The 14,363-nt window shown below is 43.0% G+C and overlaps 1 protein-coding gene across 3 annotated transcripts in view; it reads right to left on the bottom strand.

Annotated features, from left to right (window-relative positions):
* Nucleotides 1-14,363, bottom strand: part of arhgap32b (Rho GTPase activating protein 32b) — a 145,346-nt gene that overhangs the window by 59,676 nt on the left and 71,307 nt on the right. For all 3 annotated transcript variants that reach the window (XM_028594955.1, XM_028594958.1, XM_028594956.1), the window contains exons 4-5: nucleotides 13,811-13,905; nucleotides 13,420-13,504 (exon numbers count right to left, since the gene is read on the bottom strand). In XM_028594955.1, coding sequence (XP_028450756.1) covers nucleotides 13,420-13,504; nucleotides 13,811-13,905 — 180 coding nt within the window. The remainder of the gene's footprint in view (nucleotides 1-13,419; nucleotides 13,505-13,810; nucleotides 13,906-14,363) is intronic.

Here is a 14,363-nt window from a genome sequence, read left to right as displayed (position 1 = left end):
TGCTCCGATAGCTGCAGAGCAGCAGCAGGAAAATTAAAGAAACGAACCAAACAGCAGTCAAAGACAGACAGACACTTTGTACTCACAGCACTTTAAGTCTGGTTTGCTGTCCTTGTTTTTAGTTTCTACACTTTCCTTCCCTTCGTGCCTGGCGTGTAGCTTCACGCTCAGAGTTTGCCCCTCCTTTACTCTCCAACACCTGTCCCCAGTCTCTATTTCTCTGTGCAAGTGTGTGTGAGAATGTACATCCCCTCTTGCAGAGTCCTGTTTCGCCGGTCCGGAGCAAAGTTCCCCTCAGCAGGACGTGAATGTCAGCTCTCCACTTTCTTTCACGTACAGTGTAAGCTCTCCCAGTGTGGGATTCAAAGACAGAGGGGGCAGGAGGCAACAATATTAGCAGCAGCAGCAACGGTGGTGGTGGTGGTGGTGGATGAGAGGTGGTGAATATTTGGTGGATTCCTCAACAGGACCCTTTTCCCCTCCTCCATTTTGCTCCCATCCTGATCTTCTTTCTCTTGGCTTCTTTTCTCTGATAGCTGGCACCCAACAGAACTTTAACACCCAGTTTTGTATTAGCAGCAGGATATAATGGGAGGGAACAACCAGACCCCCCCCCACCCACACCCACACCAAAAAAAGGAAAAAAAGCTATTTTCTTTCAGCCTCGTTCTTCTGCCGACCTCACGGTCTGCGTTCTCTGTCCCTCCGCCACATGCTATTCTCTCCCTTTTCCCTCCTCTCCCCTGTCTGACATGCTGGCTCACCCCTCCCCCCTCTCTCCTCCTCTTCCCCCTCTCTGGTTGGTACGTTCCCAGGACAAAGAGCAGGGATGGAGGGAGAGAGCAAAAAGCAGCAGAGGAGAGGGCAGGAGGTAACAGAAAGAAGGGGGGGGAGTGCGCAGTTTTCTTTTCTTCCACATGTGCAGGCTTTACTCGGTCGTACCTTTGCACAGTGGCATTTTATTGAAAGTGCTCAATCTGCAGTTCTAGCAAGTAGACAATTAATAGCGAGTCAAAGGACATCTAGGCGTTACACCTCAAAGCACATTCAATTAAGAATGTCAATGACTGATGCTTTGCAAACGCAGCAAAGAAAATGGGAAGCTACTTCAACTCTAGGCGACCAAGCTCTGCATTTTAAAATTCACCCGACAATAAATAACCACAGAGCGTGGTAGCGTGCAGTCTACCACACTCGCAAAGTAGAAATAGAGTCACCAAAAATACAACCTTAACCTCCCCTCTGCTAAACGACTGATCTCAGGTTGCAGCCAAATACCTCAAAAACAATAAAATGGAAAAAGAGAATTGAAGGTTGCATCAGCTGTGATGACTTCATTATGTGCCATCCACACATGAGGTGGATTAAAAAGACCTATTGCTGGAATGGAGGACGGAGATCCAAGCAAACAGCCAGCCTCACTGAGGAGGACATGTGGGAGCCAAGAGAGGCCACAAGGATACAGAGCTGCATGGGACCTGCAGCGCTCACTAAATCCCTCCCTGACCTGTGCTTTCTGGGTGTGTGTGTGTGTGTGTGTGTTAATCTAACACCAAAAAGAAGAAAAGCTCAATCATCCACATAGTTCAATTAAACTTCAGGTTTAAACTAATTTACTTACTTTTATTGCAGCAACCAATAGACTCTGATCAGAACTTCAAAACTGTTCCTCTAACCACGCCCGCTTCCAAAACATTTACGGCGGAAGTGGAGCAATGTGTCAATTTGTTAACAGTCACCAATGAGCTAAAATTGTAGTTCCAGCGTTCCTGAACAAGCCGTGTTCAAGATGAGCTGTGAGCCGCTCCTCCGCTAGCTGCCTGGGATGTGTGGTTGGACTGGTTGCCGGAGCATCAAATCATTCCCTACTACAAGTCTGCTTTATGACTATTAAGTGATAATCCAACGATGACCCAGTTCATTCAGCCCTCCGCTCTGCCGTGCCACTGACAGGTCGGACGGATTCGTCGCCAATCACATGTGGGGAGGTCAGGTGTTTTTCAGGAAATGTATTGTTTTATACAAAAACCAAGATGCACCAGGAATGGATGAGTGACTTTTACTGTACTAAAGTATTTGTAGACATGGCAGCTATAGCAACCCAGGGTCTAAAACAAAAAAAAAAAAAACAAGACTACAAGTCTACAATCATGTCCTGCTATACTTAGGCAGAGCAGTGCTTTGAGTGAATGTGAACATCAGCATGCTAACCTGTTTATAGTTTTCGAAGAAACAATTCACACATCCAACAATTCTTCTGTGCAGGTGCGTTGGAAAATATTACAAACTTAGAAAAACTGGCACTCTGCTCTTGCTACAGCATCGCCATTTATTAAATGAAGCTGAATGTCATAGGTTTTGCAGTCATTGGTTCATAAACCAAAGGGATGGACAAATTCAAACTTTGATCTGATGATGGATGGTGAGAACTTCGAGGGTCACAATTCATTCTGAGGGCAACATTAAAAGGTGCTGTAGGTAGGATTGTGAAGATCCAGGACTTAACAACTTCTCAGTCCCCCCCTTCCTGCTAAAGCTCAAATGGTCTCCTAAGCCCCTCCCCCCACAAGGGAGAATGAATGCGTGGGCATAAGCAGTGATTGACACACAGTTAGACACCCCCACACTGTGATGGAGTAAGAGATCTGGTCAGGCCAACTCAGCTCTACAGACCCAGAGCTGCAACAACTTTTCAAACCAAATGCTAACTGCTAAGCAGTAAACAGCTTGCTGATAGTGTGCAACAACTTCAGGGTTGGTGAAGGAGATGTCTGCACGTTTGTCTACCACAACAAAACCAGAAATACACAAAAACAAAATCAAGGTCTCAAAAGAAGACCGCTACAATGATTGGGACACAAAACAAGTGTCAAAAACATTCAATGAGTTGTGATGCAAACTTGTCTTTTGAATTCAACCTATGGCGGTCAGACAGACCTCAAACCGTTAGACAGACAAAAGAATGCGAGGACTTTGGACTTCGTGAAGGATAATTATGAAGAGGCGCTACACATAGGTTCAAGCCTCTCATTAATCTTCTTGTCATCATCTCATTAAGTTTGCAGAAAATAGGAGAAAGATGCTGTGATTGAAAATAATGGCTGCTCTCTCATGACACTATTTTCACGCTGTGGTTTTTCTGTTAGTACTTCAGAGCTAAAGGAGGACGTGTGAAGGAGCTACACCTGAAATCATTACTAAAGCTATAAGAATGAATCTAGTAAGGGATCCAGGAGAGCAATGGGATTTAAACACAGAGAGAGATTGCTGTAACGGGATGAAATCATGACTTGGATCGGGTTGACAAAACAAATCCCATTATGAACGCGCACGCACACACACACGCACACACACGCACACACGCACACACACACACACATAGAGTTCAAGTGCAGTGACCTACATGACAAACAATAAGCCTAAGGTGAAAGGGCACCGAGTGGGGCTAAACATCCCCACCTTAGTGTAGAGTATATTGTCAATACGTGCATCCTACTAATTCAAGCCACTCTGGACACTGCTGTTATCTCACTTCACTGTTGGCCCATTACATCACATACTAATGTGTTAGATCAGTGGTTCCCAAAGTAGGGTCCGTAGACCCCCTGGGGTCCTTGAGAGGGTTTCAGGGGTTCCATAGCAAAAAGGGGAACAATTCCTTCTCACTATAATTCCATCCTTAATTAACAAAATGACAGAATGCATGTTGCACTGTTTTGGTCACGGGTTTCATACACACCTGTCATAAAACCTCTAAAAGCTAAAATCCCATCAGATGGGGGACCCTGTGACAACATCTTATCAAATCAGGGACTGTGGTTGGATTTGTGTCAGTTTAGGGGTCCTTGACATGGAAAAGTTTGGGAACTATTTCATGATGTATGAAGCTAATTGGACTCGACATTCCAGTTTTACAGAATGACAGGAACGCGGTAAACACCAAAAACATTTCAATATCAAGAGGATACTGCAATTTTGTCTTTTCTATCCCAACTTCATTTTCAGGAGGCCAGAAAGGGGTAAGGCGTTCCAAGGTCCTTGAGTGAAGCGGTTACTCCAGCAGCCAGCTCAACAGTTAAATGTTCCCACATCCCAGGCATTTCCCCGCTGGAGGCCCCTCGGGGCAGGTAGCAGAGGAGAGGACGGGTTGTCAAGTGTGAAGGTGGAAGGGGAAATAAATCAGTGTAGTCGAGCTGCAAATGCCATAACAAGAGAGAGTCCTGTGTATGGGACCGAGTTTGTTTCTTGCTGACTGGCTGAATGCTTCTGTCAATCAAATCTGATCAAATTCCTCACAAACAGTCCTGATGAAGCAGATTAGCCGAGTTCTTGACCGTTAAAGTCTAAAATAAATTAGAAGGACACTCAAAGAGGACACTCGGAGAGCACAGCCCGCCGCCAAGGCATGCCCCATCTCACAATGTTAATACAGCGTGAACTTTCCCACTCTGGAAGTAATTTCTCCAATTAGTCTGACATGAATGCAGCACAAATGTCCTATCTTGAAATGTTAACAAAATTGAAAATTAATAAAAAAAATAAAAAATAAAGTTTGTATCCATTCTGTGATTCGGATCCGCTCCAAAATGTAATGGGTTCTTCCTTCGCACATGCTACATCCTGCCACACGTATTCCATGACTTTGTGGTAATGGCTGAAGTTCTACCATGGACTCTGTAAAAAAAAATTTGTGGAAAAAATGCCTTGGTTACCTTGTTTCAAGCCATTCTAGCGTGGTATAGAAAGCCTGCAGGAAGATTCTGCTTGATTTCTGCCAGTTCTCATTAATATTCAGCAAGCTAAGCTGTTTGAATCTGATTGGCTGACAGCTAGCCAATGAGAGCCTGGCTGTCAGAATCCTTTACCCAGCCCAACTGGGCGAGCTCATGAATAGTAATGAGCTCAGGCAACATGATGTCAGACTGACCAGCTTTTGTAATTGGCCTGATTTCTCCACTTATTTCTTTTCAGTGGCTAGAGCTGACAGAGGAGGTAGCAGTTCATTTTCACATTCACCACATAACATAACACAAACACATATGGACCTAACAGATTTCAAAAAATGCAAGTAAAAACGGTTTTGTATGGCAGGGCACCTTTAATGAAAATCAGACCAGTAGTTTTTCCGTAATCCTGCCGACAGACAAACACACCGACAAACCAAACTGAAAACATAACCTCCTTGGCGGAGGTAATAATACTTTTTTTTTTAATAAAGTATTTTTTTTTCCCTGAACTTGATTGTTTTCAGGGGCTTTTGTCTTTGCAAAAAAATATTTTGACCCCAACAGGCCTGCAAAACTATTCCAATGAAATTGACTTTTTGGTTGAAACATATGCAACCTATAACAGGGGCGAGTAATTGCTTTGTGACGAGCCAATAAAACTGTCAAAATTTGTTGACGTTTTTAAGCATACAGTTTTACATAACATACCACTTACTTGATAACATTAGGACATTACTGTCAATCTTTATATCAAACTGCAGCAGCATAATCGTGAACTAATAATGTGTGACAATTAAAATAACTTAAAAATACAAGAATACAATTTAATTTAAAGTATTGATAAAATATACTAAGAGTGTCATGACTAACGGAGCTAGTTTTACATCCTGAATCATATCTCATTCTTACGAAAGTGGATTTTATAACACTTTATAATGTGCATTCAACCCTTCTTGTTGTCCTCCAATAATGACCATGAGAGAAACAATGAAAGAGAGAGGCTGTGTGTGTGTGTGTGTGTGTGTGTGTGTGTGTGTGTGTGTGTGTGTGTGTGTGTGTGTGTGTGTGTGTGTGTGTGCGCATGCTCTCTGGCTGGTCTTTTGTTTCCTCTAACAAGGGCAGAATGAGTCCAAGCGTTACATCATCCTCTGCTCATAAGGAGTGGAAAGAGCTCCTCTGAATGGACATGTGATAGAGGGGGTCTGCAGGCCATGGCTCGGGGTTTGCTTCATCCAGACAAACGCATGTGCCTGAACAATTCTACAGCTACAACTAATCCAATGTTGATCTTGAATATTGTCGTGAATATCCCGTGGTTCGTCAACCCTGGGCCTTTAAAGGGCAGCCTGTCTGGGTTGTGTGCTGCCCGGTGCGGACTTCAGTAAAGTGCTGCGGTTGATGGATTGGGTCCCACTGGGGGAGAGACTCCATCTCTATGCATCTCTCCTGGTCCTTTGTGAGAGAACGGGGGCGAGTGAGCAGTGGGAGCATATTGTGTCCCGATGCTCAGCTAGCAGGGCGGACGCAGGCAGGCAAATGATGGAGGGATGGATGGCTAGAAGGGTACACAGACAAAATGATGAGCAGATCCCCCTCCCCCTCCAGACTTCACCGTTTTCGGTCACGTCAGAGTCTGAAGGTAGAAGCAGCTGAGACGCATCGGCCGTACAGCAACACACAGTGAGCTGGACTAAAGAAAGGCTGAGAGGGGCGTCAATCTTCATCACATGCATGAGAGCATGCATACATACAGCCCCCTGCTCTCCTTCTCCTGCACACTAACATCACGGCCTTTGTAAGTGCATGCACTGTTTAGATGAGAGAGAGGGCACTCCTTCACAGCTGTTAAACTCAGATTGATTGCAGTCATTATTGTCGGAGGCTGGATACACCGCCTATCCTCCATCTTTGTCTCACACACACACACACACACACACACACACACACACACACACACACACACACACACACACACACACACACACACACACACACACACACACACAGCTATTATCTATTGTTATTAACCTACACTTCAGAATAACTTGTAATATACAAGAGGCTGTTAACTGAACACTGTGTTGTCTTATAGCCAAAAACGAAATGATGTGTGATGTCGCAGGCCACTTATCACACTCCATGTTTATCATTAATCTATATCTGAGAATCTGCACAATTTGCATGAAGCAGTTTGTCTGGTAGTAGCAATCTTGACTCAAGATTGTATTCACATCAACTTCTTTGGTGCATCATAGTTCCTGTGTGCACAGCCATTAGATGGCTGGCCTCAGGCTGCGTGTGAGGAGAGAGAGCTTTTGTGTCGGAGGGCTGGCTGTCTGGCTGTGACCTTAGCACCACAGTAGAAGCCCTGAAAACAAATCAGCGTGGTAATACTCTAGCTCTGCTATGCTGGTTGCGCTTGAAACCTTTCAGTAACTTATACATGTAAAGTAAGGCTGCATCGAACAATAATCTGCTAAATATATTCAAGGTGATGCCTTTTAGTTGCTTGTTTTGTCTGGCCAACAGTCCAAAACCCAAAGGTATTCAATACACATACAATTGTATGTGATTAACGCAACTCTACTTAAGAGCTGCAATCTGCAACGATATGTATTCATAAATGGCTCTTTGATTAATCAAAGAGGTGAAGATGATGTGGCCAACATATTCTGTCTTTAAAGAGCCCCCCAGACATACTGTATGTCTCATATTGTATCATGCTCTCTCTCTTTCTCCACCTGCTTCTATAATCTTTGTGTCCATATGTGGAAGTACAGACTGTAGTTCGAGCAACAACCCCTCGAGCCAGCCAAAAACTTTGATGATGATTTGAACTAGGAGATGAGCACGGAGATGGACGACGGAGGGACGTTTACCATAATTTACACATACTACCCACACGGACATGATAAAAAGCTGGTGGGAAAATTGTCAAAGTTCCACCAAAGAAACGTTCCTCCCTCAGCAGATGAATGTGAAAACAAACACATTCATCAGTCTGCACAGCGAAGCTCAAACATCACAGCGAAGGAACTTTAAGCTAAACACATTTTCAACAATCTTTGAATAACTTCAGACGCTGTTAATCATTAGACACCAAACAGTGGTTGAAAACTGTGCCATAGTTTTTGGACAGCCCCAGCCTGTGTGTGGTTTTGAACTATCCATTAATAGTAAAACGTGAGTGTGGACCAAATGCTAGGTTGTAGATAAACCATACGGGAGAGAGCAGGACCGACTGGCGCAGTGGGATAGTAGTGTTGAAGTCAATAAAGTTGTTTTGCTGGTATGTGGCTGCAGACTGTATCATGCAGTCACCGGCCTGTAGGGCTGGGACAGGGCCGAGGGGAACAGAGGGAAGCTGGAGGCCATTCAACAGAGACATCTAGTGGAGCAGAGGCCCTGGGCAGTGAAATCTCAGATTGTCAGGAGAATAACAGTAGATACAGTATCTGGACTGAAAAATGCTCATGTTAAAAGGAAGCATAAGTGGGGGTTTTAAGAAAGTAGCTACTTTATTAGATACACATGCTTGTTAAGGCAAACAGCCATCTCCTTTCAACACCAAACTGCGCGGCTGCAACTCAACATAAACAGCATGTGGACATGTTCAACGAGTTCACTTCCATTCAAAGTTACTTAAGTTGCACATTTAAATGTCTACTTTACCAGCAGTTCCATCAAATGGTGAATGCCTTCCCTCTGGCACATTTTATATAATGCAGAAAATGATCCAGTAAACAATAAAAATAGACATTAATAAAACAGGCAGATTCACAGCAGTTCTATGAGCAAAGAAACCCCAAAAATAACAGCTCAATAACAACAGTGATGTGCAGAGAGGTGTGTGTAAATAGGACTCTCAGGGTTTAGGTTTACACCGTGCATGTGCTCATTAGGGATCGACCGATGCAGATTTTTCAAGGCTGATGCAGATTATTAGTAGTTAATGAAACCGATAACCTATATTTGGAACAGATATGCATATAAAGTGAAAATGAAAATCTTTAAGTCAAAATTAAGATTTTGGAATGTTACAAACTCCAATACAAAACTTGTGTTTAAAAGCTTTAAGCGATTATTTAATAAATTAGAAAATTTCAACATAACATCCAGTAAGAGAGAGTCCGATAGTGTTGTGGGGGGGCAGGACATTAAGTCAGACTCAGTGGGGAGTCAAACCGAAGCAGAGGGACAGACACAGAGTTGGAGCCCAGCCAAAGTAGACCATTTATCAGTTATCAATAAAATAAAACACAGATACAGATCATCTGCAGACTGCCAAAAAACGGCCCGAGAATCAGTCTATCCCTAGTGCTCACCATAATAAAAACAATTGAAGAGAAAAAAACTCTCAATCTAGAGTCAGAATTCAGTTTAAACGGCATGAATGTGTGGATGCATCCTGCCTTGTCACAGTGTTGCAGAGCGGTTTCCTGGTGCATGTACAGCCACTCAGTGCCACGGTGTACCTAAGCCTTGTTGATGACCGTCTGTGTCCCTTTCATTATGTGATATGGCACAAAGCAGTAATTCTCCCTAGTTATAACTGATGTCACAGTTGTGGACCTTAATTATTTTTCTCCAAAATGTGTCACAAAATATAGTTTCTTAACAAAGAGTGATGACGGCAATGAGGAATTGTTTGTTCAGACAACTCTACTGTCACCTCAATCTACGAAAGAAACATTTCTGAAGATTTCTGAGTTTTAAGATTACTAGTAGCTCGTCTCAAACCGGCACAAAGATGAGCTAAATAATTCTTACACTGCGCTGGCAGTCTGATTAAGCTATTGTGTCTGATAGAACAACTTTCTCAAGGCATAGACCTTTTTCACAGCAATCATGTTGACATGTCATAGTAGGAAAAGCACATGTGTATTCAAAACCATCAATGATGGCTGCATTCCACTTAGTAGAGGTCCTGGTATTAAACCATCAATGATGGCTGCATTCCACTTAGGAGAGGTCCTGGTATTAAACCATTAATGATGGCTGCATTCCACTTAGGAGAGGCCCTGGTATTAAACCATTACTGATGGCTGCATTCCACTTAGGAGAGGCCCTGGTATTGTGCATGCTGACTCACTGAAATAGCTTATGGAACTGAGCCATCGTTAAGGTTATCACTTTCAGCTGTGCTTTTCCTACTATGACAAGTCAAAATGTCTGCTGTGAAAAAGTTCCATTGTTTTATTCTGTTAGGGTGCTAGTGGTCCATAGTGGTGGAGGTGGAGAATAGAAACTACAGGCCCATCTGCTAGTGTCATTACAGTATATCATTTTCATGCAAGAGGCCCCAAATCCTCTTTACTGATTATAAACTTGATATGGAAATGCACAGTTGCATAAGGGTTAGGCTGAGAGCGTCTCTAATGTCAAAGCAAGTTAAGTACATAAGTTATATTCCAGCTTTATATTTTGGAATCACTAGGTACTATAAAGTTTCTGACACGCCTGGGAGATCCTCGGCTGAGGTTGGGCCGACAGTGAGCATCCGACGCAATAGTCATTCATCTGTTTTTTTCAACTGATTCAACGTGTTTAATCGCGGTCGGTGAGAGAATCCCTGCTGAGTGGCTATTCAGCTTTAGCAAATCAGTGCACGATAAGAAAAACGGAAGTGAAGATAGCAAGAACACGACTAAAGTCAACAAACAATTGAAATGTGACAGTGTTAGACATTGCACAATACAGGTGCAGTGTGACAGTCTGCTAGTTGGCTTTGTGGGGTCTACATAAAGTATCAGAACTAACGCTAAGACAATATTAAAATCTAATACATCTTTTAACCAGCAATTCAGAAAATGTGCCACACTTGGAGAATACCAAAATCTAAAAATTGTGAAATGAATCCCATTCATGTCAATGACTAAACAACTTAACAAAAAAAATCCCCCTTGGCCAAAAAAACACTGAAATACCAGTATCATAAGACAAAAACTGCCACGCAAGTGCTGCTCTGAATGCAGGCGCCCTCCTCTTTGGTCTTCTGTGACTACGAGATCCTAATGTTTCCACAACAAAACCTTGCCTGACTCAAATTCTCCTTTGGCAAGGTTTTTTTTATTATGGAAATGAAAGAATATGTCTTCCAGCAGTAGTCCTAAGCCTGCCAGAGCCCAGTATACTGCACACAGTCTGTGAGGCTTCATGCAGAATGCAAACTACTGGTGGAGTTTTATCACAAACACATTCCTAAACTCCCCCAGGTGAACCTAGGTGGCACAACTTTAACGAGAACTGCTACAGTTCGACCAGTTGACAGTACCACACATGAGAGAATTCAGTGAATATGTGCATGTGGCATTGCACACACACATCAGTCAAACAACCACCATGATGAACAATAAAAGTTGATTTGGGGAAACGCTCTATGACTGCTTAACTAAGCAGCAATGTTTTCATTCTTCTAAATGATTATATATTTATATCATGTCAGAATCATTTGGGCCAAACAAACAGAATACATTTGTGACCAATTCATTAAACAAGCAAACGTGTTTGTCTGAGGCAAGATTAAACATAACATGTAGTGATTGACATGGGGAACAAATACAGAATAATTAATCACAAGGGAGACAGGTTTTCTCGCGGGGCTGCGCTCACACTGCTGAATACTAAAACCAGAGAGCAGCAGAACAAAACGACAGGGCTACTTGAAAGCAAAATGAAACGCGCAGAGGGTAAGACGGTCCTGCTGCCAGCACACACAGCTGGGATAACAAAAGGAGAACCAATCTACTGACTACAGACCACTCCTTTGAGCTGAAGGCTTTCCTTTACGCATGCAGACAATGAATAGATGGTTTCTGTGGTGGAACCGGAGTTACACCAACAAATACCCTGCAGGTGAAGTAGATGGTAGTCAGCTTGTTTAGCAAACTCTCGCTCTGTCCTCCCGACGCCAGCGTGTAAAAACTTCAGCCGACTGCTGACCCCTACTGGTTTCTTAACATAATGACACAGTTGTCTGAGTGAGAAAGGTGCAATATTTATGATGAAATGCCAAAATGATGCTAAACTTAGAGGCAAGGAGTGGAAGCTAAAGAACTGCTGATTCAAAATCTGATTTCAGTCCCATTTTAAGGAGTATTCCAGCAACTCAGTATTGCACTTATACAAAGTAGACAGCTATGGGAATCCAAAGGGACAATAAATAATGGTCAAAGGTATCCTGACTTTTACTCCCTAGTATGGCTCAAGCACCAACAACAACTACTCTTACATTTCCTATAATACAACTCAGTAGTGTATTTCATCGGAGCCATCTAAATGCCCACTTCTTTCACATCCCACAACTACTGGTTGTAATGTAGACTACTAACACTGTATGGACGTGATATGATTGCTGCAATTGTTGTTTGGCCTGAAAACATGAATCAATACATACTGAGAATGAAGGCCACAGAACTTTCTTTTATTATCTAGTTTGACAGACAGTCAGAATGGGAAAAGAACATCAAACTTCTTTAAACTAGATTTTTTTCAGGGCTAAATGACTTTGTATCAGATCGGTGAATGGACTTGCATACTTGGCGATACCGATACCAGCATTTTAGGCAGTATCCTCTTACTAGTATCGGAACAACTCTACTTTCTGTTGAAGTTAAGTCTTACTCCCGAGCTGAGATAACCCTGATGACATCAGGGCTTTTTTTTCAAACTTTCAGGAGCTCCTCCCAGAGCCACAGAAAACATGACTCAGCCGTTTCCACAAACTGAACTGGTTGTGTAAAACCGGTGGCGTGTCCCATCAGTTGTTCTAAACCTCACACATTTAACTCTTGGATTGAAAATATCCCACCATTAAATACTATACTTACCTCTTTAATCAGAGCACACACAGACTATAATATAACAGCCTCGACAGAGTCTGTAATCAAGAATCTACAGTAGAAACTAGAAACACAACCCATCAACTTTTCAAGACATTCAAATTGCTTTTATCCAAGTTTCTAGCAGCTGATAGGAGTATTCTGATGGTAAGGAACAAAGATTAAGAGATGAGACAGATCAAAGTGTGAAAGTTCAGTAGAAGGTACCGAGCTTGTGACTCCACAGCCAGACGTTCACCGACAGTAAAGGGCCAGGGAGGCATTTTGATGTCAGAATGCAATTTTAACAATATGAACGTGAATTGAAAGACACGTAGCAGATAGACCAAAATTAACTTCACCAGTTTTCCACAGAGAACAGTCAGTCGGCTGAGCTGTGTGAAGCTGGAATGAATGAGGTATGAGGCGCTGTAGGGGCATTGAAGAAAATATCAAACCCAATCATCAACCATCCTCGCTGATGTGACGGCAAAAAGGATGAACTCTGCTTGATGTCAATTTAAAAGAGACATGTGAGTCATACTTCTGTCTTTATGAACATCGTCGTCTTTCCGTTTCTTACACAACACTGCAGGGGAATTGCAAGAGAGAACGTAAGTCTTTGAAGAAGAAGAAAAAAACAGTGAAGTTCAACGTTTCGTCTACACACCATGATTCCACATCCGTGGTGCTATCATTTTATACAGCCAGTTCCAGCGAAATGGTAAAACCAAGCTGGTGAAGCAAACACACTGCTCTGAGGGCAATCAGTCCAGCCCCAAGGTTGCATTCCTCATCATTTGAGAGATACTGTATGTGATTACACTTTCTATTAATGTGGTAATTAAGGAGAGAAACTTAAGGGCCTTTACCTGAATTGTGCCAAAGTCCACGTTTTCGTAGTGGAAGTGAGCGCACTCTGCCAGTTTCGGGAAGTGGCCCTTGGTGAAGCAAAGTCTGAAAACAGAACACACACACATACATACATACACAGTTTGGTTGGCACTTCATCCTCCGCTTATGATATCACCTCGGGAGTGTGTATGACTAGTATGGAAGGAGGAGAGCGCAAACAGAGGGAAAGAAAGGAGGAGGAAGACATAGAAATAGACTCGGGGAACGGAAGGAACTCTAGCAGGAAACAGAGGCGATAAACAGCAAGTTAGGAGTGCTAAATAGAGGTGAACAGAGAGAAGGAGAGATGTGGGAGAGGTGGAGGAGATAGGCAGAAGCAGGTGTGTGTGCATGTGTGTTTCTACTCACTTCTTAACATTCTTGACCTTCATGCTGGCCGTGCTGCTGCTGCATGAGCGCATGAGGGGCTCCGTCCTCAGCTCAGGGATCTCTGCACTCCTCGCCTAAAATCATAGAATGTATATTATTAACAGTCTATGCCTAAAATGCACAAACGCGCACACACACACACACACCAACGTCAGCGATACAGCTGGTGCATACAAACACATCTCGGGCCACTGTGTTGTATGGTCGGGACAGTTTTCGGTTTTGCTTCAGTTGAGCCCTGTAACGGGTCGCTTCATGAGGCCTACACTGCACAGGTCAACCTCTCCAGAAGCAGTGGTAATGGGAAGATTGATGGGGGGGGGGGGGTGAAAAGGAGGGCTGCACGACATGAGGAAAATATGCAATGTGCGATAATGTTGTTGAATATCACAAATAATAAGATATTAAAGTGTACTCAGTTCTGCTGCTTTCAGTATGTCACAGCGTTGTATATTACGGCAGTTGATATTGCAATGGCGATAAAAAAAAAAAAAAAAAAAAAAAAACGATATATATTGTGCAGCCCTAGTTA

Source organism: Perca flavescens, chromosome 13 (assembly GCF_004354835.1).
Source record: "Perca flavescens isolate YP-PL-M2 chromosome 13, PFLA_1.0, whole genome shotgun sequence".
NCBI classification, from domain to species: Eukaryota; Metazoa; Chordata; class Actinopteri; order Perciformes; family Percidae; genus Perca; species Perca flavescens.
Note: the sequence above shows the minus strand (reverse complement) of the source record. Positions and strands in the feature narration are given on the sequence as shown.